The sequence below is a fragment of the Entelurus aequoreus genome, linkage group LG23 (genome assembly GCF_033978785.1).
Source record: "Entelurus aequoreus isolate RoL-2023_Sb linkage group LG23, RoL_Eaeq_v1.1, whole genome shotgun sequence".
Classification (NCBI taxonomy): Eukaryota; Metazoa; Chordata; class Actinopteri; order Syngnathiformes; family Syngnathidae; genus Entelurus; species Entelurus aequoreus.
Window position 1 is genome coordinate 32,471,820 of NC_084753.1, and position 26,608 is coordinate 32,498,427.

The 26,608-nt window shown below is 36.1% G+C and overlaps 1 protein-coding gene across 1 annotated transcript in view; it reads right to left on the reverse strand.

Moving 5' to 3' along the window:
* Positions 1-24,677, reverse strand: part of LOC133640349 (consortin-like) — a 35,224-nt gene extending 10,547 nt beyond the window's left edge. The window contains exons 1-8 of the mRNA XM_062033719.1: positions 24,506-24,677; positions 19,945-20,192; positions 16,112-16,221; positions 12,058-12,088; positions 9,237-9,323; positions 8,764-8,869; positions 6,924-6,945; positions 6,802-6,859 (exon numbers count right to left, since the gene is read on the reverse strand). Coding sequence (XP_061889703.1) covers positions 6,802-6,859; positions 6,924-6,945; positions 8,764-8,869; positions 9,237-9,323; positions 12,058-12,088; positions 16,112-16,221; positions 19,945-20,050 — 520 coding nt within the window. The 5' untranslated portion in view covers positions 20,051-20,192; positions 24,506-24,677. The remainder of the gene's footprint in view (positions 1-6,801; positions 6,860-6,923; positions 6,946-8,763; positions 8,870-9,236; positions 9,324-12,057; positions 12,089-16,111; positions 16,222-19,944; positions 20,193-24,505) is intronic.
* Between the last annotated feature and the right edge of the window lie 1,931 nt (positions 24,678-26,608).

Below are 26,608 nucleotides of genomic sequence, written 5' to 3' on the forward strand. Positions count from 1 at the left end.
GCAATCGTAGGGTTGCTGGTTACTGGGGTTCAATCCCCACCTTCTACCATCCTAGTCACGTCCGTTGTGTCCTTGGGCAAGACACTTCACCCTTGCTCCTGATGGCTGCTGGCTAGCGCCTTGCATGGCAGCTCCCGCCATCAGTGTGTGAATGTGTGTGTGAATGGGTGAATGTGGAAATACTGTCAAAGCGCTTTGAGTACCTTGAAGGTAGAAAAGCGCTATACAAGTATTACCCATTTATCATTTATTTATCAATACAATTAAACATACAGCCTCACCACCTTAATCATAAGTTTTGCGCTTAAGAAACTTCTCCAGAATTTTTTGTAAGGGTCTCCCCCCTTACGACATTTTAGCGAAAAAAAGTTTTCTGCCATTTTCGGGTTTTGTCGGGACTCCTGATGATGTTTTGAGACATCTCCTACAACTACAGCACCAGTATTGTGCTGCTGAAGCAAGTCCGTTTTTTTGAATTTTTCGTAAGGGTCCCCCCTTACGAGATTTTAGCGAAAAAAAGTTTTCCCAAAAAAAGCTTTTTCTGCCATTTTCAGGTTTTGTCGGGACTCCTGATGACGTTTTGAGACATCTCCTACAACTACAGTACCAGTATTGTGCTGCTGAAGCAAGTCCGTTTTTTTGAATTTTTCGTAAGGGTCCCCCCTTACGAGATTTTAGCGAAAAAAAGTTTTCCCAAAAAAAGCTTTTTCTGCCATTTACGAGATTTTAGCGGGAAAAAGTTTTCCGAAAAAATGCATTTTCTGCCATTTTCGGGTTTTGTCGGGACTCCTGATGACGTTTTGAGACATCTCCTACAACTACAGCACCAGTATTGTGCTGCTGAAGCAAGTCCGTTTTTTTGAATTTTTTTTTAGCGAAAAAAAGTTTTCCCCAAAAAATTATTTTCTGCCATTTTCGGGTTTTCTCAAGACTCCTTATGACGTTTTGAGACATCTCCTACAACTACAGCACCAGTATTGTGCTGCTGAAGCAAATCCGTTTTTTTGAATTTTTTTTTGCGAAAAAAAGTTTTCCCAAAAAAAGCATTTTCTGCCATTTTCGGGTTTTGTTGGGACTCCTGATGACGTTTTGAGAAATCTCCTACAACTACAGCACGAGTATTGTGCTGCTGAAGCGAGTCCGTTTTTTTAAATTTTTCGTAAGGGTTTTAGCGAAAACATTTTTTCCCAAAAAAAGCTTTTTCTGCCATTTTCGGGTTTTGTCGGGACTCCTGGTGAAAATTTGAGACATCTCCTACATCTACAGCACCAGAATTGTGCTGCTGAAGCAAGTCTGTTTTTTTGAAAAAAAATTTAGCGAAAAAAAGTTTTTCCAGAAAAATGCATTTTCTGCCATTTTCGGGTTTTGTCGGGACTCCTGATGACGTTTTGAGACATCTCCTACAACTACAGCACCAGTATTGTGCTGCTGAAGCAAGTCCGTTTTTTTGAATTTTTCGTGAGGGTCCCCCCTTACGAGATTTTAGCGAAAAAAAGTTTTCCAAAAAAATGCATTTTCTTCCATTTTCGGGTTTTGTCGGGACTGCTGATGACGTTTTGAGACATCTCCTACAACTAGAGCATCCGAATTGTGCTGTTGAAGGAAGTCCGTTTTTTTGAATTTTTCGTAAGGGTCCCCCCTTACGAGATTTTAGCGAAAAAAAGTTTTCCCAAAAAAAGCTTTTTCTGCCATTTACGAGATTTTAGCGGGAAAAAGTTTTCCGAAAAAATGCATTTTCTGCCATTTTCGGGTTTTGTCGGGACTCCTGATGACGTTTTGAGACATCTCCTACAACTACAGCACCAGTATTGTGCTGCTGAAGCAAGTCCGTTTTTTTGAATTTTTTTTTAGCGAAAAAAAGTTTTCCCCAAAAAATTATTTTCTGCCATTTTCGGGTTTTCTCAAGACTCCTTATGACGTTTTGAGACATCTCCTACAACTACAGCACCAGTATTGTGCTGCTGAAGCAAATCCGTTTTTTTGAATTTTTTTTTGCGAAAAAAAGTTTTCCCAAAAAAAGCATTTTCTGCCATTTTCGGGTTTTGTTGGGACTCCTGATGACGTTTTGAGAAATCTCCTACAACTACAGCACGAGTATTGTGCTGCTGAAGCGAGTCCGTTTTTTTGAATTTTTCGTAAGGGTTTTAGCGAAAACATTTTTTCCCAAAAAAAGCTTTTTCTGCCATTTTCGGGTTTTGTCGGGACTCCTGGTGAAAATTTGAGACATCTCCTACATCTACAGCACCAGAATTGTGCTGCTGAAGCAAGTCTGTTTTTTTGAAAAAAAATTTAGCGAAAAAAAGTTTTTCCACAAAAATGCATTTTCTGCCATTTTCGGGTTTTGTCGGGACTCCTGATGACGTTTTGAGACATCTCCTACAACTACAGCACCAGTATTGTGCTGCTGAAGCAAGTCCGTTTTTTTGAATTTTTCGTGAGGGTCCCCCCTTACGAGATTTTAGCGAAAAAAAGTTTTCCAAAAAAATGCATTTTCTTCCATTTTCGGGTTTTGTCGGGACTGCTGATGACGTTTTGAGACATCTCCTACAACTAGAGCATCCGAATTGTGCTGTTGAAGGAAGTCCGTTTTTTTGAATTTTTTTGCGAAAAAAAGTTTTCCCAAAAAAAGCATTTTCTGCCATTTTCGGGTTTTGTTGGGACTCCTGGTGACGTTTTGAGACATCTCCTACAACTACAGCACCATTATTGTGCTGCTGAAGCAAGTCCGTTTTTTTGAATTTTTCGTAACCCTTACGAGATTTTAGCGAAAAAAAGTTTTTAAAAAAAATGCATTTTCTTCCATTTTCGGGTTTTGTCGGGACTCCTGATGACGTTTTGAGACATCTCCTACAACTACAGCACCATTATTGTGCTGCTGAAGCAAGTCCGTTTTTTTGAATTTTTCGTAACCCTTACGAGATTTTAGCGAAAAAAAGTTTTTTAAAAAAATGCATTTTCTTCCATTTTCGGGTTTTGTCGGGACTCCTGATGACGTTTTGAGACATCTCCTACAACTACAGCACCAGTATTGTGCTGCTGAAGCGAGTCCGTTTTTTTGAATTTTTCGTAAGGGTCCCCCCTTAAGTTTTCCAAAAAAATGCATTTTCTTCCATTTTCGGGTTTTGTCGGGACTGCTGATGACGTTTTGAGAAATCTCCTACAACTACAGCATCCGAATTGTGCTGTTGAAGGAAGTCCGTTTTTTTGAATTTTTCGTAAGGGTCCCACCTTACGACATTTTAGCGAAAAAAAGTTTTACAAAAAAATGCATTTTCTGCAACTTTCAGGTTTAGTCGGGACTCCTGAAGACGTTTTGAGACATCTCCTACAACTACAGCACCAGTATTGTGTTGCTGAAGCAAGTCCGTTTTTTTGAATTTTTCGTAAGGGTCCCCCCTTAAGTTTTCCAAAAAAATGCATTTTCTTCCATTTTCGGGTTTTGTCGGGACTCCTGGTGACAATTTGAGACATCTCCTACATCTACAGCACCAGAATTGTGCTGCTGAAGCAAGTCTGTTTTTTTGAAAAAAAATTTAGCGAAAAAAAGTTTTTCCAAAAAAATGCATTTTCTGCCATTTTCGGGTTTTGTCGGGACTCCTGATGACGTTTTGAGACATCTCCTACAACTACAGCACCAGTATTGTGCTGCTGAAGCAAGTCCGTTTTTTTGAATTTTTCGTAAGGGTCCCCCCTTACGAGATTTTAGCGAAAAAAAGTTTTCCAAAAAAATGCATTTTCTTCCATTTTCGGGTTTTGTCGGGACTGCTGATGACGTTTTGAGACATCTCCTACAACTAGAGCATCCGAATTGTGCTGTTGAAGGAAGTCCGTTTTTTTGAATTTTTTTTGCGAAAAAAAGTTTTCCCAAAAAAAGCATTTTCTGCCATTTTCGGGTTTTGTTGGGACTCCTGATGACGTTTTGAGAAATCTCCTACAACTAGAGCACGAGTATTATGCTGCTGAAGCAAGTCCGTTTTTTTGAATTTTTCGTAAGGGTCCCCCCTTACGACATTTTAGCGAAAAAAAGTTTTACAAAAAAATGCATTTTCTGCCATTTTCGGGTTTTGTCGGGACTCCTGATGACGTTTTGAGACAACTCCTACAACTACAGCACCAGTATTGTGCTGCTGAAGCAAGTCCGTTTTTTTTAATTTTTCGTAAGGGTCCCCCCTTACGAGATTTTAGCGAAAACATTTTTTCCCAAAAAAAGCTTTTTCTGCCATTTTCGGGTTTTGTCGGGACTCCTGGTGAAAATTTGAGACATCTCCTACATCTACAGCACCAGAATTGTGCTGCTGAAGCAAGTATGTTTTTTTGAAAAAAAATTTAGCGAAAAAAAGTTTTTCCAGAAAAATGCATTTTCTGCCATTTTCGGGTTTTGTCGGGACTCCTGATGACGTTTTGAGACATCTCCTACAACTACAGCACCAGTATTGTGCTGCTGAAGCAAGTCCGTTTTTTTGAATTTTTCGTAAGGGTCCCCCCTTACGAGATTTTAGCGAAAAAAAGTTTTCCAAAAAAATGCATTTTCTTCCATTTTCGGGTTTTGTCGGGACTGCTGATGACGTTTTGAGACATCTCCTACAACTAGAGCATCCGAATTGTGCTGTTGAAGGAAGTCCGTTTTTTTTTATTTTTTTTGCGAAAAAAAGTGTTCCCAAAAAAAGCATTTTCTGCCATTTTCGGGTTTTGTTGGGACTCCTGATGACGTTTTGAGAAATCTCCTACAACTAGAGCACGAGTATTATGCTGCTGAAGCAAGTCCGTTTTTTTGAATTCTTCGTAAGGGTCCCCCCTTACGACATTTTAGCGAAAAAAAGTTTTCCAAAAAAATGCATTTTCTGCCATTTTCGGGTTTTGTCGGGACTCCTGATGACGTTTTGAGACAACTCCTACAACTACAGCACCAGTATTGTGCTGCTGAAGCAAGTCCGTTTTTTTGAATTTTTCGTAAGGGTCCCCCCTTACGAGATTTTAGCGAAAAAAAGTTTTCCAAAAAAATGCATTTTCTTCCATTTTCGGGTTTTGTCGGGACTGCTGATGACGTTTTGAGACATCTCCTACAACTAGAGCATCCGAATTGTGCTGTTGAAGGAAGTCCGTTTTTTTGAATTTTTTTTGCGAAAAAAAGTTTTCCCAAAAAAAGCATTTTCTGCCATTTTCGGGTTTTGTTGGGACTCCTGATGACGTTTTGAGAAATCTCCTACAACTAGAGCACGAGTATTATGCTGCTGAAGCAAGTCCGTTTTTTTAAATTTTTCGTAAGGGTCCCCTTACGAGATTTTAGCGAAAACATTTTTTCCCAAAAAAAGCTTTTTCTGCCATTTTCGGGTTTTGTCGGGACTCCTGGTGACAATTTGAGACATCTCCTACATCTACAGCACCAGAATTGTGCTGCTGAAGCAAGTCTGTTTTTTTGAAAAAAATTTTAGCGAAAAAAAGTTTTTCCAGAAAAATGCATTTTCTGCCATTTTCGGGTTTTGTCGGGACTCCTGATGACGTTTTGAGACATCTCCTACAACTACAGCACCAGTATTGTGCTGCTGAAGCAAGTCCGTTTTTTTGAATTTTTCGTAAGGGTCCCCCCTTACGAGATTTTAGCGAAAAAAAGTTTTCCAAAAAAATGCATTTTCTTCCATTTTCGGGTTTTGTCGGGACTGCTGATGACGTTTTGAGACATCTCCTACAACTAGAGCATCCGAATTGTGCTGTTGAAGGAAGTCCGTTTTTTTGAATTTTTTTTGCGAAAAAAAGTTTTCCCAAAAAAAGCATTTTCTGCCATTTTCGGGTTTTGTTGGGACTCCTGATGACGTTTTGAGAAATCTCCTACAACTAGAGCACGAGTATTATGCTGCTGAAGCAAGTCCGTTTTTTTGAATTTTTCATAAGGGTCCCCCCTTACGACATTTTAGCGAAAAAAAGTTTTCCAAAAAAATGCATTTTCCAAAAAAATGCATTTTCTGCCATTTTCGGGTTTTGTCGGGACTCCTGATGACATTTTGAGACAACTCCTACAACTACAGCACCAGTATTGTGCTGCTGAAGCAAGTCCGGTTTTTTTAATTTTTCGTAAGGGTCCCCCCTTACGAGATTTTAGCGAAAACATTTTTTCCCAAAAAAAGCTTTTTCTGCCATTTTCGGGTTTTGTCGGGACTCCTGGTGACAATTTGAGACATCTCCTACATCTACAGCACCAGAATTGTGCTGCTGAAGCAAGTCTGTTTTTTTGAAAAAAAATTTAGCGAAAAAAAGTTTTTCCAAAAAAATGCATTTTCTGCCATTTTCGGGTTTTGTCGGGACTCCTGATGACGTTTTGAGACATCTCCTACAACTACAGCACCAGTATTGTGCTGCTGAAGCAAGTCCGTTTTTTTGAATTTTTTTTAGCGAAAAAAAGTTTTACCGAAAAAATCATTTTCTGCCATTTTCGGGTTTTGTCGGGACTCCTGATGACGTTTTCAGACATCTCCTACAACTACAGCACCAGTATTGTGCTGTTGAAGGAAGTCTGGTTTTTTTTATTTTTTGAAAGGGTCCCCCCTTACGACATTTTAGCGAAAAAATAATTGCTGAATGAATAAAAAACCCAAATATTGAGCCTATTGTGTTTTATAATATTAATGGACCAGTTAGGACATTCATGTTGTGTTAGCATTAGCCTAATTAAGTATCTTATCATATTCACAGAAATGCTAACATGCTTGTGTGCAGACATAATTGTGCGTTTGTTTGAGGTATTATTGATTATATGAGTGTTTATTTGAGGTAATACTGTATAATTATTAGAGGGATGATGTTTACCTGCTCCCTGCTGGGACGCCTTGTTGCACAGGTCTGTCAGTGTAATATTCAGTGGTTTCTATGGAAACAGAGACCACAACGACACGACGTGTATTGGCAATATTCAAGAATGTGCATCTCACCTTTGCCCCACTGAGGGATGGTCTGAGTGCAGAGGAAGAAGAAAACATGAAGACAAGGAAACAAAAAGTTCATCAAAATATGGAATCTTTTGTGATCCTTTAAAGAATTTGGCATCACTGCTGAAAGCAAAGCAGAAACGCTTGTATTACCATAGGGCAGGTGCTAGGACATTAGGGGTCTTAGTCTTTTATTTGTCTTTTAAGTGCTACGACATTAGGGGACTTTGTCTTTTATTTATTTATTTGTCTTTTATTCATATTTTTGTCTTTATTAGTCTATTTGTCTTTTATTAGTCTATTTGTCTTTTATTAGTCTATTTGTCTTTTATTCGTCTTTTTGTCTTTTCTTCGTCTATTTGTCTTTTATTCGTCTTTTTGTCTTTTATCAATCTATTTGTCTTTTATTCGTCTATTTGTCTTTTATCTGTCTATTTGTCTGTTATTCGTCTTTTTGTCTCTTATTTGTCTTTTACTAGCCTGTTAGTCTTTTATTAGTCTACTTGTCTTTTATTTGTCTGTTTGTCTTTTATTTGTCTTTTATTCGTCTTTTTGGGTTTTTTCATCTTGTATTAGTCTATTTGTCTTTTATTATTCTATTTGTCTTTTATTCGTCTTTTTGTCTTATTAGTCTACTTGTCTTTTATTAGTCTGTTTGTCTTTTATTTGTCTATTTGTCTTTTATTTGTCTATTTGTCTTTTATTAGTCTACTTGTCTTTTATTCGTCTATTTGTCTTTTATTCGTCTATTTGTCTTTTATTTGTCCATTTGTCTTTTATTCGTCTTTTATTAGTCTATTTGTCTCTTTTCGTCTTTTATTCGTCTTTTTGTCTTTTATTCGTCTTCTTGTCTTTTATTAGTCTACTTGTCTTTTATTCGTCTATTTGTCTTTTATTTGTCAATTTGTCTTTTATTCGTCTTTTATTAGTCTATTTGTCTCTTTTCGTCTTTTATTCGTCTTTTTGTTTTTTATTCGTCTATTTGTCTTTTATCAGTCTATTTGTCTTTTATTAGTCTATTTGCCTTTTATTTGTCTTTTTGTCCTTTTTTTAATAATTTTTTAGTTTCTCTTTTTGTCCTTTGTTAGTCTTTTTGTCTTTTGTTAGTCTTTTTATCCTTTATCAGTCTTTTAGTCCTTTGTTAGTCTTTTTGTCTTTTATTAGTATTTTTGTCCTTTGTTAGTCTTTTTATTAGTATTTGTGTCCTTTGTTCGTCTTTTTGTCTTTTATTAGTCTATTTGTATTTTTTCGTCTTTTTGTCTTTTATTCGTCTTTTTGTCTTTTATTTGTCTATTTGTCTTTTATCAGTCTATTTGTTTGTCTTTTGTTAGTCTATTTGTCTTGTATTTGTCTTTTTGGCCTTTTTAAAATAATTTTTTAGTTTCTCTTTTTGTCCTTTGTTAGTTTGTTTGTCCTTTGTTAGTCTTTTTGTCTTTTATAGTATTTTTGTCCTTTGTTAGTCTTTTTGTCTTTTATTAGTATTTGTGTCCTTTGTTAGCATTTTTGTCCTTTGTTAGTCTATTATGTAATACTAATAATATTACATAATTGCTGAATGAATAACCTAGATGCTGACCCTTTTGTGTTCTATATTATTAACGGGCCGTCCGGACCACTTGTGTTAGCAATAGCTTCAATGCTAACATTATTGTTCAGAATTGTGTGCAGACACGATGAATGGATGGATGGATGGATAGCTGGATGGTAGGACGGCCAATGATCTTACGAGTGGACGGGCCAGGACACTCATCTTGTGTTAGAGTTAGCATGATAGCATTGTACTTTGATTACAAGTGCTCCTGAGCACAGGTAGCATGACAGGTGTGTAAAGGGTGCCACTCACTCCAGGTGTGTCCTGCACAGGTGTCTCAGAGTCGTCATGTGTTCCTGGCTGTCGTCTGTTTCAGTGGGCAGACTGTAGTCGGGGTTCTTTTCTTTCCACTGGCTCTCTGAGGACACACACAGTCAAGCTCGTTAAGGCATCTCCCATGGCGTTGTCTTGGAAACCGCTTTTGGTGACGTCGTCATGGCCACGTTGAACTTGGCAGCCTTCTATAGAGTGGACCACGGTTTGCAGCATCACCAGGTCCTATCGAGCAAACACTACTTTAGCTCCTGCTCTTACGCTTTACTGCCAACTTCACTGGTTCTGGGTTTTGTAGTTGAGCATATACTGACCTACTTTAAGTTGCTTTTAGTGCCTTTCATGTACAAAATGCATCCATTTGGACGACCTGGTCTTGCACTGGACTTTCTGGCTCTGATCCTAGTACTACTTGCATGTTTGATTACGTTTGTAATAAGAAGGTGCAGTACCCCACTTGTCCTCCAGGGCACTGAGGTTGTGGAGCACACGTTGATGGTAGATCGTCTCCAACTGGAGGAGCTGGAGGGCCAACTGGTCTGATGACATCAGCAGTTAAGGACACCTTGTTGAAATAAAATCGGAATCAACCTCAAACATGCACCATATTTCACAATGTTAATTGTTAAATAATAAAAGGGTGTTTTTAAATGTAACTTTAAAAAAATAAGTTGATTATGAAATATGTGCTGTCCAGTTGTTATATCTATGTATGTTGTCCAGCTTTTTCCATGAAGCGGAAAGGGTTATGTTGCGCCCTACAAAGTGTTTGTACTGTAAGTATTGTAATTATTACACACCAGCTGTTTGGTTGTAACATGCGTTTTGTTTTTTTTAACCAAATTTGGAGGTGTTGAAATCGCCATGTAAAATCACTAATGCTAATAGTAGCCTGTCGGTGGCAAACCCAATGTAAATTAGAATCAAGCTAGCGCATTCTGGTCAGTTTGGTTTTTTACCAAGCAACATTTGTCACCCGATTTTAAACGTTCCACATTTAACACCTTCTACTCATCCTGGACAATCAAACTACCATTTTCCAAATTTGAAAAAAATTCCAGGAATTCCCAGAATTCCCGGTTTTCCAAATCCCTTCTTTGACCCCTTGACCAAAAGTTTTCGAAGTCCAAATTTATCAGCCAATTCCACCATCAAAACATTCCTCTTACTTGGGACATCAAAAGTTCCTTTTTAGTTTTTTTCGTACAAATTCCCGGTTTTCCCTAAATTCCAGGAACTCCGAAATACCAATTCTCACTTCAAACTGTTACTCCGTCAACATGTCTCAACCGATTCAAAGAATTCCAACACCAACCCATTCATATCATCTAGGACAATTGTGCTAGTATCAATATTTAAAAAAATTCCCAGTTTTCCCAAAATTCCCAAATTTCCAGGAATTTCCCATTCAAATACAACACCCACATTTCTCACATTTTTGGTATTGTGTGCTCACCAAAAACAAATGTTCAAAAATATCCCAGATTACCCAGAATTCCCGGGTTTCAAGGACATTTTTCCAATTTTAAATGAATGAGCCATTTTTCAAATAAGCACAATTTCCACAATTCTCAACCGATTGGAACCGTTCTACAATTCACACACTCCAAAGCTCTATTTTCACCTCGAAAATTTTCCCAAAATTCAATGAAATTCCCAATCAAATGAAACGCCCAAATCTCTCACATTTTGGGAATTGTGTGCTCACCAAAAAAAATTTAAAAAATATCCCAGATTACCCTGAATTCCTGGGTATCCAGGACATTTTTCCAATTTTAAATGGGCCATTTTTCAAACATGCGCAATTTCCACAATTCTCAACCGATTAGAACCATTCCACAATCCACACACTCATCTCACCTTCGAAAAAAATTCCAGGAATTTCAAGAATTTGCGGTTTTCCAAAGCCCTATTTTCACCTCTTCCTGGAAAGTTTTCACACTCCACATTTTTCAACCGTTTTTGACCATTCATCCTTCAAAACATTCCTCTTAGTTAGGACAACAAAACTATAATTTTTCTTTTCATAAAAATTCCCGGTTTTCCCTAAATCCCAGGAATTCCGAAATACAATTCTCACTTCAAACTGTAACTACGTCAACATTTCTCAACCGATTAAAAAAAATTCCAACACCAACTCATTCATATCATCTCGGACAATAGTGCTATTATCAATGTTTTTAAAAATTCCTAGTTTTCCTGAAATTGCCAAATTTCCAGGAAATTCCTATTCAAATGAAATGCCCACATTTCTCACATTTTTGGAATTGTGTGCTCAGCAAAAAAAAAATTCTAAAATATCCCAGATTACCCAGAATTCCCGGGCTTCCAGGACATTTTTCCAATTTTAGATGAATGGGCCATTTTTCAAACATGCACAATTTCCACAATTCTCAACCGATTGCAACCGTTCCACCATCTACACACTCATCTCACCTTCGAAAAATCATACTACTATTTTCCAAGTTCAAAAAATTCCAGAAATTTCCAGAATTCTTGGTCTTCCAAAGCCCTATTTTCACCTCGAAAATGTTACCAAAATTCAATGAAATTCCCAATCAAATGAAACATCCAAATCTCTCATTTTTGGAATTGTGTGCTCACCAAAAAATTTTTTTTTAAATATCCCAGATTACCATTTTTCCAATTTTAAATGGGCCATTTTTCAAACATGCACGATTTCCATAATTCTCAACCGATTGCAACCCTTCCACCATCTAAACATTCAGCTCACTTTCGAAAATCAAACTGCCATTTTCCAAGTTTAAAAAATCCCAGGAATTTTCAGAATTCTTGGTTTTCCAAAGCCCTATTTTCACCTCTTCCTGGAAAGTTTTCACACTCCACATTTTTTAACTGTTTTTGACCATTAAACTTTCAAAACATTCCTTTTAGTTGCATTCACACGCAATTCCTACCAAAATTTCAAATTCTGTTTATAATTATTATACTAAATAATACGGTACGAGACTCGCTTTAAATGGAGAATCGATTCTAAATGGAATATGAATCTGAATTGAATCTTTCAGTGCCCAAAGACTCACACTCCATATTTGAAAGTTGTGACATTATTAGAAGGAGTTGGACTGAGTCCACCTTGAGTGCTGCTCGGGTGGTTGTTTACATGCCAGCGAACGTAACGTCACGGACAACAAAGGCATCAAAATCTGGGAGCGTTTGATTGGAGGTGAATGGACAGAATCTGGTGGGTGTCACAAAAGTAGCGTATTGGGTGGCCGTCCCTCTCCAGGAGTACGTCTGATGAAAGGATACAATCCTCTTGGAGTGAACAGGCTTCAGCAATCTGGAAAGGATCCAAAGAAAATGTTAGGTCGCCATACAACCAAAATAAAAATAGTAAAAATAAAACAAAACAAGCAATTACACCTAAAAAGTTTGTGCTATGACTCCATCTTATGCACGAGGTTGTGCTTCTTTTTTTTTCTCAATCCGAATGCTGTGCTTGTCTTCCAGCCGTCCATAGCGTTTCTACTCGTACGGATTCTTCATTCATCGCTCCAAGCAACGTTTGTAAGTTTTACAATATAACTAAAACAATGTTTACTTACTAAACCGTCCCATGTGTGATGTCTGTAGGAGTGTTTTCGTGCATATTTGTACGTGCTATCGTAATGTAATCGAGCTAGCTTCGTTAGCATTAGCTAATATGCTAACAAGGTACGAGTGTCTGTTGTTTCAGTTTCACAAATTCCTCAGTAAATTCACCAAAACGTAGCTGATTGGAGAGCTAGCCGGGAGTGGACCACTCCTCTTATTGAGTCTGTTTAGCTGATTGGAGAGCTAGCTTGCGCAGCTAGTGGGTCCATAACGATGACTTCTGTTTTGTCTGGTCAGCCGTTTTACTGCCGTGTTACAGACAAACAATTAAGGTATGTAAATAAACATTTACAAAATATTTGTGTAATTAACTTATTTCACAACGTATATATCTGCGGCTAATGCATGGAAAAATATGTTTTTCTTCAAATATTTAGTGGGTGCGACTTACATACTGGTGTGCTTCATAGTCCGGAAAACATGGTAAGTGTTCTTGTTTTATGTAAGGATCATAAATGATCGACAAAACTCCAAAAAAAAAGTAAATAAAACATGCACTTTATGCATTTTATTTGCATAAAACGTTTGCCTTAGGGTTCATCATAATAATACAAATGTACCAGCAAGAGGGAAATTCCCAAAGTTATTTAAACCTGATATTTCAGAGAAAAAGCATCAGCGATACAGGTCATGTATTTGCATGGAAGCAGATCGATGTGAAAATTGTCAGTATCGCCCCACCCTAACAGGGAGTCTTCCATGGAGAGCAGAAGATGTTGTTGACGTTTTTCCACTTTAACTAGTGAGTGTGTGAGTGTGTTCGTGTGTGTGTGTGTGTGTGTGTGTGTGTGTGTGTGTGTGTTCGTGTGTGTGTTCGTGTGTGTGTGGGGGGGTGAGTAATTGCACACACAAAGGATTTAGAGTGAGAAAAGACCTCCTTGCACACACATACACACGCACGCCATACGCACACACACACACACACACACATTCTTGTATTTGTTACATTCTTGAGACCTCCGTATAATGCCTACCTCTTTAGGACCACCCTTTCTAGATATATAAAGATGTGTATTTACAACATTGATAATATATATATATATATATATATATATATATATATATATATATATATATATATATATATATATATATATATATATATATATATATATATATATATATATATATATATATATATATATATATATACTATGCAAATATAAAAAAGGTTGTTGTGAAAAATTTGTTGAAATTTCACAAGAAAAAGGTCACAATTTCACAAGAAAAACTTAGAATTTTGGCAGTGTTATAATAAAAGTCGTAATTTTCCTCAACGCAAGTCAACATTTTACAAGAAAAACTGAACATTTGTGCAATATTATGATAAAAGTTGGAATTTTACTCAATAACAGTCGCAGTTTTACGAGAAAAGCTTAAAATGTTGGCAATTTTATGAAAAGAGTCGTAATTTTAAATGACAAAAGTCACAATTTTATAAGAAAACATTAAAATGTTGGCAATATATAATAATAATCGGAATTTTACTTTGCAAAATTATGACAAAAGTCATAATTTTACTAAAAAAAATGTCACTATTTTGCAAGAACAACGCAAAAATTGGCAATATTGTGATAAAAAGTCAGAATTTTATATGAAAAATTTCACCACTGCATTAAAAAGTAATAATTTTACATAAAAAAGTAATAATTTTACGAGAAAATATTGCAATATTACATAAACAGAAAGAATATGAAGAAAAAAGTCGACACATTGTGAGAAAGACTGCTTTTAGTTTTTTTTATAATTTTTGTTTGTAATTGTTTTTTAATCTTCAATATTTAGTTATTACAGTATGTCTATATATATATATATATATTTTTTTTTAAATACATTTTGGCCAAAGGGGGCGCCTTTCATTTTCTTACACACACTTGTTGTTTCATATGTTGGCCAGAGGGGGGAGCACTTTTAAAATCGACACACAGTCCATCCATCCATTTTCTACCGCTTGTCCCTTTTGGGCTTGCGGGGGGTGCTGGAGCCTATCTCAGTTGCATTTGGGCGGAAGGCGGAGTACACCCTGGACAAGTCGCCACCTCATCGCAGCGCCAACACAGATAGACAGACAACATTCACACACTTAAAAAACTCATTGGATGAACTCAATTAAAATGAGGGCAGGATTTCCATCCAATTGATTTCGATTTGATGTCTTTTGCAGTATATATTGATATCGTTTTATCGACCAGCTCTATCGGCCTTTAAAAAAAAAATGTATTTCAATATATTTGTATCAATTATGTGTCTATCATGATATATATTTTTGTTTTATGGCCCAGCCCTATGGGGATTTTTTCAGAATATTTAAAAAATGTTTACCTGATTTTGATTTTATTTATTTTGCGATATATATTGATAACATTTTATTGTCCACTGTGATTTTTTCAGAATGTAATTTTTTTTTTATTGATATCGATTTTATGTCTTTTGCAATACATATTGCAATTGTTTTATCGCCTAGCCTTATCGGCCTGTTTCCATTTTTTTATATCTATGTGTCTGTAATGATATATATTGATATCGTTTTATCGCCCAGCCTTATCGGCCTTTTTCCATTTTTTTAAATCTATGTGTCTGTAATGATATACAGGTATATTGATATCGTTTTATCGCCCAGCCCTATTGGCCTTTTTCCTTTTTTTTTTAATTATTTATTATTATTATTATCAATTATGCGTCTATCATTATATTTATTATCGTTTTATGGCCCAGCCCTATGGGGATTTTTTCAGAATATTTTAATTTTTTTGAACTGATTTTGATTTTATTTATTTTGCGATATATATTGATAACATTTTATTGTCCAGCCCTACGGGGATTTTTTCAGAATGTTTTTTTTATTTTATTGATATCGATTTTATGTCTTTTGCAATATATATTGCAATTGTTTTATCGCCCAGCCTTATCAGCCTTTTTCCATTTTTTTATATCTACTGTATGTGTCTGTAATGATATATATTGATATCGTTTTATCGCCTAGCCCTATCGGCCTTTAAAAAAAAAATTATTTCAATTTATTTGTTATCAATTATGTGTCTATCATGATATATATTTTGTTTTATGGCCCAGCCCTATGGGGATTTTTTCAGAATATTTTTTTTTTTTTTAACTGACTTTGATTTTATTAATTTTGCGATATATATTGATAATATTTTATTGTCCAGCCCTACGGGGATTTTTTCAGAATGTTTTTTTTTAAATTGATATCGATTTTATGTCTTTGTTCCATTATATATTGCAATTGTTTTATCGCCCAGCCTTATAGGCCTTTTTCCATTTTTTTATATCTATGTGTCTGTAATGATATATATTATATCGTTTTATTGCCCAGCCCTATCGGCCTTTTTCCTCTTTTTTTTTTGTTATCAATTATGTGTCTATCATGATATTTATTATCGTTTTATGGCCCAGCCCTGTGGGAGTTTTTTCAAATGACTGTTTTTTTTAATTGATTTCGATTTGTCAATTTGAAAAATCACTCCTTTTTGGGACCACCCAGATTTTGATAGATTTCACCACCAGGGGTGCTAATGAGACATTCTCTATTAGATGCAATGGTTTTCCGTATTGGGACCATGATTAATGTCCTAACTTGTTCACACCTCCTCATATGGAAGCTACTTTTCCTTGTTGATGTCTTAAGAAGGGTAGAAATACAAGAACCCCCCCCCCACACACACACACACACACACACACCCACACACACCTGGTGCAGCGAGTGTGGCAGCAGTGTGAGATCAGCGTTGTCTCCGAGGGCCTGCAGAGAGGCCAGCAGCTGGGGACTGATACTGGACGCTGCACAGCCGGACACACTTCCTGGAGACAAAGAAGGCCGTAGTGAGCCTCAGCTGCTGCTCTCCTGTCACCTGCTGATGACGATGATGAAGGTGTGTCGCAGCAAACATGTGTCACAAAGAAATGCTAACTGTTAGCTTGGATTAACATCTTTGACTCTCAGAAAAATCATCACACGTCAACACATCGAACCTTAGCGTCACTACCAGGGTGTTTTGAAAGCCTACCAAGACGCCTACTGCAAAGAAACGTGTCCGCAAACTACATTGAAAATGATTGATTATCAGTATCAGTCTTTAAAAGCAGCTAATTATCAGGAAACAAATACATAGATGTATTGTACCTGTGACACTGCTGATATCATTGCTGATATCATCCTGTCCAGTATCAGGATGACTAAATAGAAGCCTCATACCTGTGACAATACTGATATCATTGCTGATATCATCCTGTACAGTATCAGGATTACTAAATAGAAGCATTGTACCTGTGAGACTGCTGATATCATCCTGTCCAGTATCAGGGTTACTAAATAGCAGCATTGTACCTGAGACAGTGCTGATATCATTGCTGATATGAGCCTGTCCAGTGTCAGGATTACTAAATAGAAGCATCGCACCTGTGAAAACTGCTGATATCATTGCTGATATCATGCTGTCCAGTATCAGGACTACTACATAGATGTATTGTACCTGTGACACTGCTGATATCGTTGCTAATATGATCCTATCCAGTATCAGGATTACTAAATAGATGTATTGTACCTGAGACGCTGCTGATGTCATTGCCGATTTTACCCTGTTCAGTATCAGGATTACTAAATAACAGCATTGTACCTGAGACAGTGTTGATATCGTTGCTGATATGATCCTGTCCAGTGTCAGGATTACTAAATAGAAGCATCGCACCTGTGAAAACTGCTGATATCATTGCTGATATCACCCTGTCCTGTATCAGGATGACTAAATAGATGTATTGAACCTGTGACACTGCAGATATCATTGCCGACATCAACTTGTCCAGTATCAGGATGACTAAATAGATGTATTGTACCCGTGACACTACTGATATCATTGCTGATATCATCCTGTAGAGTATCAGAATTACTGAATGGAAGCATTGTACCTGTGAGACTGCTGATATCATTGCTGATATCATCATGTCCAGTATCAGGATTACTACATAGATGTATTGTACCTGTGACACTGCTGAAATCATTGTTAATATTAACCTGTCCAGTATCAGAATGACTAAATAGATGTATTGTACCTGAGATGCTGCTGATATATCACCGTGTCCAGTATCAGGATTACTAAATAGCAGCATTGTACCTGAGACAGTGTTGATATCATTGCTGATATGAACCTGTCCAGTGTCAGGATTACTAAATAGAAGCATCGCACCTGTGAAAACTGCTGATATCATTGCTGATATCACCCTGTCCAGTATCAGGATGACTAAATAGACGTATTGAACCTGTGACACTGCTGATATCATTGCCGACATCAACTTGTCCAGTATCAGGATGACTAAATAGATGTATTGTACCCGTGACACTGCTGATATCATTGCTGATATCATCCTGTAGAGTAGGGGTCACCAACCTTTTTGAAACCAAGAGCTACTTCTTGGGTACTGATTAATGCGAAGGGCTACCAGTTTGATACACACTTAAATAAATTGCCAGAAATAGCCAATTTGCTCAATTTACCTTTAACTCTATGTTATTATTGATAATTAATGATAGTTACACTTAATTGAACGGTTTAAAAGAGGAGAAAACACGAAAAAAATGAAAATTAAATTTTGAAACATAGTTTATCTTCAATTTCGACTCTTTAAAATTCAAAATTCAACCGAAAAAAAGAAGAGAAAAACTAGCTAATTCAAATCTTTTTGAAAAAATTAAAAAAATTATTTATGGAACATCATTAGTAATTTTTCTTGATTAAGATTAATTTTATAATTTTGATGACATGTTTTAAAGAAGTTAAAATCCAATCTACACTTTGTTAGAATATATAACAAATTGGATGAAGCTATATTTCTAACAAAGACAAATCATTATTTCTTCTAGATTTTACAGACCAAAAATTTTAAAAGAAATTCAAAAGACTTTGAAATAAGATTTAAATTTGATTCTACAGATTTTCTAGATTTGCCAGAATAATTTTTTTGAATTTTAATCATAATAAGTTTGAATAAATATTTCACAAATATTCTTCGTCGAAAAAACAGAAGCTAAAATGAAGAATTAAATTAAAATGTATTTATTATTCTTTACAATAAAAAAATAAAAAAATACTTGAACATTGATTTAAATTGTCAGGAAAGAAGAGGAAGGAATTTAAAAGGTAAAAAGGTATATGTGTTTAAAAATCCTAAAATCATTTTTAAGGTTGTATTTTTTCTCTAAAATTGTATTTCTGAAAGTTATAAGAAGCAAAGTAAAAAAATTAATAAATTGATTTAAACAAGTGAAGACTAAGTCTTTAAATATTTTCTTGGATTTTCAAATTCTATTTGAGTTTTGTCTCTCTTAGAATTAAAAATGTCGAGCAAAGCGAGACCAGCTTGCTAGTAAATAAATAAAATTTAAAAAATAGAGGCAGCTCACTGGTAAGTGCTGCTATTTGAGCTATTTTTAGAACAGGCCAGCGGGCTACTCATCTGGTCCTTACGGGCTACCTGGTGCCCGCGGGCACCACGTTGGTGACCCCTGCTGTAGAGTATCAGAATTACTGAATGGAAGCATTGTACCTGTGAGACTGCTGATATCATTGCCGATATCATCATGTCCAGTATCAGGATTACTACATAGATGTATTGTACCTGTGACACTGCTGATATCATTGTTAATATTATCCTGTCCAGTATCAGAATGACTAAATAGATGTATTGTACCTGAGACGCTGCTGATATCATTGCCGATATCACCGTGTCCAGTATCAGGATTACTAAATAGCAGCATGGTACCTGAGACAGTGCTGATATCATTGCTGATATGATCTTGTCCTGTGTCAGGATTACTAAATAGAAGCATCGCACATGTGAAAACTGCTGATATCATTGCTGATATCATCCTGTCCAGTATCAGGATGACTAAATGGGTGTATTGTACCTGTGACACTGCTGATATCATTGCCGACATCAACTTGTCCAGTATCAGGATGACTAAATAGATGTATTGTACCTGTGACACTGCTGATATCATTGCTGATATCATCCTGTCCAGTATCAAGATGACTGAATAGATGTATTGTACCTGTGACACTGCTGATATCATCCTATCCAGCATCAGGATGACTAAATAGATGTATTGTACCTGTGACACTGCTGATATCATTGCTAATATCATCCTGTCCAGTATCAGGATTACTAAATAGATGTATTGTACCTGAGACACTGCTGATATTATTGCTGATATCATCTTGTCCAGTATCAGGATGACTAAATAGAAGGATCTTTCCTGTGACAATACTGATATCATTGCTGCTATTGCCAGTCCAGTATCAGGATGACTAAATAGAAGCATTGTACCTGTGACACTGCGGATATCATTGCCGATATCATCCTGTCCAGTATAAGGATTACTACATGGATGTATTGTACCTGAGACACTGCTGATATCATCCTGTCCAGTATCAGGATGACTAAATAAAAGTGTTGTACCTGTGATTCTGTTGATATCATTGCCGATATCATCCTGTTCAGTATCAGAATGACTAAATAAAAGCATTGTACCTGTGACACTGCTGATAGCATTGCCGATATCATCCTGTCCAGTATCAGGTGGGCTGACCTTCTCGTTCCACATCACCTGCGTCACCTGGGCCAGCTGTTCTTTCATGGGGTTGTTGTTGGTTGTGGTGGCGGAAAGGAGGCGGAGTCAGTGCAGGACAACTTCTAACAGCGCTGACATGTCTTCTATCCCTTTGGTCTTCCACGCATTGCTCAAAGGCACCATGTCGCTCGCTTCAATTCCCAGCCAGCTGTCAGAAAAAGGAAAATGCATTAATTTCAAAAGCAGATGGTGATGTTTGTCTCGGCGCGCGCGCACACACACACACACACACACACACACACACACACGCACGCACGCACGCACGCACGCACGCGCACACGCACACACACACACACACACACGCACACGCACACGCACACGCACACACACGCACACACACGCACAAAGCTTTGAGTGTAAAGCAGCTCATTGAAGCATGAAGATTGTTCCTTCTCTCTTGCTTCCTGGAAACTAAATAACTTCTTTGTGCTATTTATGAATCATATTTATATAGTTATTTATGTTTCATATTTATATATTTATTTGTGATTCATATTTATATATTTATTTGTGACTCATATATATTTATTTATGATTCATATTTATATATCTATTTATGATTCATTCATATTCATATATTTATGTATTGTTTTATATTTATATATGTATTTATGGTTCTGTGGAGAATGCATATATTTTTAAGAGCTCTTTCTTTATTCATTGTCATGTTTAAAGCAGCTAATATTTTCCCATGTGTACTCTTTGTGCTTGTATCTTATGTCCGCAGGTAAGGTATGTGCCTTACCTTGAAGGCGTTGGAATGTAGGAGTATGTCATACTCCCTTTTTACCTTATCAGTATTACAACAAAGAGGCTGTATTCCTTTCTGGACAGGGTGGGGGCTGTTTTCCTATTCAATAAGTTGTCTCTTTCCCTTTGGCTTTCAGACCACTTTGAGATGCTGGTATAATTTCAGAAATTTCAGAAAAAGTGGGAATTTCAGGAAAAGTGGGATTTTTTGGAAAATGTTAAAAAACTTGAATAGTCTGAATGGGTTGAAGTGGTTGTTGTGGACATTTTTCAAATCGGTCGAGAAATGTTGAAGTAGTAACATGTTGAATTGATAAAATGGTATTACGGAATTCTTGGAATTTCGGGAAAACCGGGAATTTTTCCAATTCAAAAAACAACTTTGTTTTTTGTCCTGATTAAGAGGAATGTTTTGTCGGTGAAATGGTTGAAAAATGTGAAAAGAGTAGTGGAACTTATGGGTGGAAATAGGTTACCAAAAAACGGAAATTCCTGGAAATTTGTTGAATGTGGGAAAATGGTAGTTTGAATGTCCAGGATAAGTTAAATGTGTTGAAGGAAGGTGGAATGGTTTCAATCATTTGAAGAATGTGGGAATTGTGGAAGTTTGAAAAATGGCCAATTCATTTTGAATGGGGAAAATGCAAAAAAAGGAATTATGGGAGATCCGGGAATTTGTTTACAATTGTTGGAGTAGAGCACACAATTCCTGAACAGGCTGAATATTTTGAAGTTGTAACGGTTTGAATCAGATGAAAAATGTGGGAATTGTGGAACTTTGAAAAATGTTCCATTGATTTCAATGGGAATTTCAAAAAAATTGTGAATTTCGGGAAAAGCGGGAATTTTTGGAAAATGGTGAAAAAAAAATTGAATGGTCTGAATGAGTTGAAATGGTTGGTGTTGAAATTGTTCAAATCGGTCGAGAAATGTTGAAGTAGTAACACGTTGATTTGAGAAACGGTATTATGGAATTTCGGGAAAACCGGGAATTTTTCCAGTTCAAAAAACAACTTTGTTTTTTGTCCTGATTAAGAGGAATGTTTTGATGTTGGAAAGGTTGAAATGCGTTGCAAAATGTGGAAGGAGTAGTCGCCAGAAAAAAGGGTGGAAATAGGGCTTTGGAAAAGCAGGAATTCTGGAAAATCCTGGAATTTTGGAAAACTTGGAAAAATTATAGTTTGAATGTGTTGAAGGTGGAATGGTTTGAATCGGTTGTAAAACGTAGAAATTGTTGAAAGTTTGAAAAATGGCCAATTCATTTAAATTGGGAAAAATGTCCCGGAAAACCTGGAATTCTGGGAAATCTGGAAATTTCGATTCCCGAATAGGCTGAACAGTTTGAAGTTGGAATGGTTTGAATCAGATGAAAAATGTGGGAATTGTGGAACTTTGAAGAATGTCTCATTGATTTCAATAGGAATTTCAGAAAAATTGGGAATTTCGGGAAAAGCGGGGGTTTTTTTGGAAAATGTTAAAAAACTTGAATAGTCTGAATGGGTTGAAATGGTTGTTGTGTACATTTTTCTAATCGGTCGAGAAATGTTGAAGTAGTAACATGTTGAATTGAGAAATGGCATTACAGAATTCCTGGAATTAAAAAAAAGGAATTATGGGAAATCCGGATTTTTTTTTACAATTGTTGTTTTTTTACATTGTTGATTTCAATGGGAATTTCAGAAAAATTGAATGGTCCGAATTAGTTGAAATTGTTGGTGTTAAAATTTTTCAAATCTGTCGAGAAATGTTGAAGTAGTAACATGTTGAATTGAGAAACGGTATTACGAAATTCCTAGAATTTCAGGAAAACCAGAAATGTTTCCAGTTCAAAAAACAACTTCGTTTTTTGTCCTGATTCAGAGGAATGTTTTGACGGTGTAATGGTTGAAATGGAGTTGAAAAATGTGAAAAGGGTAGTGGAACTTAAGGGTGTAAATAGGTTACCAAAAAACAGGAATTCCTGGAAATTTGGTGAATGTGGAAAAATGGTAGTTTGAATGTCCAGGATGAGTTAAATGTGTTGAAGGAAGGTGGAATGGTTTGAATCAGTTGAAGAATGTGGGAATTGTGGAAGTTTGGAAAATGGCCAATTCATTTTGAATAAGGAAAATGCAAAAAAAAAAAAAAAAGGAATTTTGGGAAATGCGGGAATTTTTTTTACGATTGTTGAAGTAGACCACGCAATTTCTGAACAGGCTGAATATTTTGAAGTTGGAACGGTTTGAATCAGATGAAAAATGTGGGAATTGTGGAATTTTGAAGAATGTCCCATTGATTTCAATGGGAATTTCAGAAAAATTGGGAATTTCGGGAAAAGCTGGAATTTTTTGAACATGGTAAAAAAAACTTGAATGAGTTGAAATGGTTGGTGTTGAATTTTTTCAAATCGGTCGAGAAATGTTGAAGTAGTAACATATTGAATTGAGAAACGGCCTTATGAAATTCCTGGAATTTCGGGAAAACCTGGAATTTTTCCAGTTCAAAAAACAACTTCGTTTTTTGTCCTGATTAAGAGGAATGTTTTGACGGTGCAACGGTTGAAATGCGTTGAAAAATGTGGAAGGAGTAGGCGCCAGAAAAAAAGGGTGGTAATAGGGCTTTCGAAAAGCAGGAATTCTTGAAAATCCTGGAATTTTGGAAAACTTGGAAAAATTATAGTTTGAATGTGTTGAAGGTGGAATGGTTTGAATAGGTTGAAAAATGTGGAAACGGTTAAAGTTGGAAAAATGGCCAATTAATTTTGAATTTTAAAAAATGTCCCGGAAAACCGGGAATTCTGGGAAATCTGGGAATTTCGATTCGCGAATAGGTTGAACAGTTTGAAGTTGGAACGGTTTGAATCAGATGAAAAATGTGGGAATTGTGAAACTTTGAAGAATGTCTCATTGATTTCAATGGGAATTTCAGAAAAATTGTGAATTTCGGGAAAAGCTGGAATTTTTTTGAAAATGGTAAAAAAAAACTTGAATGAGTTGATATAGTTGGTGTTGAATTTTTTCGAATCGGTCGAGAAATGTTGAAGTAGTAACATGTTGAATTGAGAAATGGTATTACAGAATTCCTGGAATTTCAGGAAAACCTGGGATTTTTCCAGTTAAAAAAACTGATTAAGAGGAATGTTTTGAAGGTGGAACGGTTGAAATGCGTTGAAAAATGTGGAAGGAGTAGTCGTCAGAAAAAATGGTGGAAATAGAGCTTTGGAAAAGCACGAATTCTGGAAAATCCTGGAATTTTTTTGAAGTTGGAAAAATGGTAGTTTGAATTTCCAAAACGGTGGTATGTGTTGAAGGTGGAATGGTTTGAATACGTTGAAAAATGTGGAAACGGTGAAAGTTTGAAAAATGGCCAATTAATTTTGAATGGGGAAAAATGTCCCGGAAAACCTGGAATTCTGGGAAATCTGGGAATTTTCGATTCCCGAATAGTTTGAAGTTGGAACGGTTTGAATCGGGTTAAAAATGTGGAAGGTAGAGCGCGCCAAAATCTGGAGAAGAAGAAGAAGAAGTTGAAGTTGAAGAATAAAATAGATGAATTTTGGCGTAGAAAAATGGCCGATTAATTTGTAATGAATTCCATGTGTGTGAATTAAGAGCGAATAAAAGATGATAAATGTAAGAAAGTCAATGAAGTATGTTCATCCTTGCCCGACATGGCGTGACATGAAATAAAACATATCTTACATAACTTCGTGTCAGATATGAAGGAACTTACCGCTCCATTGAAGTGAAGACACATCTTGGGCGGAAACAAAGCTCGTCCTCTTGTCTTTCTTATCTCCTCCTCTTTTTGTGTCCTTTGGCCATATTTTGCTGTTATTTTCCTGTCTTTCCGCGTCCTCCTCTCCTCTTCCCGCCGCCGACAAGCCGCTGCAGGTGAAGCTCGGTGTGACGTCACAGTCGTGTTTACTCTTCCATCCGGGGACTTTCCGGCGGCCCAGGAGCGACACAAACATCGGCACTATCGATACCAAGGGCAGCGTCACTAAAGCTAGTTGTCTAGTTTGTGATTCTTATGTCCCTTATTTTGCTGCATTCAACTCATTTTGCTGCATCAATAAGAATATTTTACTTTGTCCTGACTAAGTGTAATCCTTTGGAAGAAAAGTCAAGTATCGGTGTCGACTCCGAAATGTGCAGTATCGCCCACCCCTACTTTTCCACACGCACGTCTTCCTTCCTAGAAGTATACTCCTGCATACTAGAATGTACATATATGCATATAATAAGTACATAAATGCATAATATAAGAACATTTCTCGGCACACATGTGGACGAGTCCGCCATCTTGTGGCAGAAAAGTCAACACTTGTTATTGTTTTATTTGTGCAGGATCATGTGTCAGGAGTTATTATGTAAGCAGGCGGGGGTCATCACATGATGACGTCATCAGTACACATGCATATTATTGGTCAAGAATATGCGTATTTAAATCTGCATGTTATTGGTCAAAAACATGCATATTTGAATATGCATATAATTGCTAAAAAGAACATCTGCATATTATTGGTTTTAAAAAGGCATATTTAGATACGCATATAATTGGTAAAAATAAATAAAAATCTGCATATTATTGGTCAAAAATACGCATATTTAAATATTTCTTATAATTGGTAAAAAAAAAAAATGTGTATATTATTAGTCAAAAATATGCATATTTTAATATAAATATAAATGGTTGAAAAAATCTGCATATTATTGGTAAAAATATGCATACTTAAATCTGCATATTATTGGTGAAACAAAAATCTGCATATTATTGGTCAGAAATACACATATTTAAATATGCATACAATTGGTTAAAAAAACTGTATATTATTGGTCAAAAAACTGCATATTTAAATATAAATGGTTAAAAAAATCTGCATATTATTGGTCATCAATATGCATATTTAAATATGCATATTATTGGTTAAAAAAAAGCATATTGTTTAGTAAATTACATAATATTTGCCTCTAATTAAACCTTTTCAAGCATACATTTCATGTACAGTACATTATTCCTTCGACACGTGGCGCTTCAAATTTTGCGGCTTCACTTTATTGCAGTTTTTTAAATAAATGTGTTATTTATTTGCTGTTTTCTGTTGGGCCTATTATTGGTCAAAAATATGGATATCATTGGTCAAGAACATGCATATATAAATACGCATATTATTGGTCAAAACATGCATATAATTGGTTAAAGAATATCTGCATATTATTGGTTTTTAAAAAATCTGCATATTTAAATATTAATGTAATTGGTTTTTAAAAAACGGCATATTATTGGTCAAAAATATGCATATTATTAATGAAAATATATACATGTATATATATTTTTTATTACATAAAAATATGCATATTTAATTATGCATATAATTGGTTAAAAAAATATCTGCATATTGGTCAAAACCTGAGGGTTGCAGGTTCGCTCCCCGCCTCTTACCATCCAAAAAATCGCTGCCATTGTGTCCTTGGGCGGGACACTTCACCCTTGCCCCCGGTGCCACTCACACCGGTGAATTGAATGATGAATGATAGGTGGTGGTCGGAGGGGCCGTTGGCGCAAATTGCAGCCACGCTTCCGTCAGTCTACCCCAGGGCAGCTGTGGCTATGAAAGTAGCTTACCACCACCAGCTGTGAATGAATGATGGGTTCTACATGTAAAGCGACTTTGGGTACTTAGAAAAGCGCTATATAAATCCCAGGTATATGTATCTTTAAATATGAATATAATTGGTTTTAAAAAATCTGCATATTATTGGTCAAAAATATTCATATTATTGATTAAAAAAATGTATATTTGAAAAAAATTACATAGTATTTGCCTCTAAT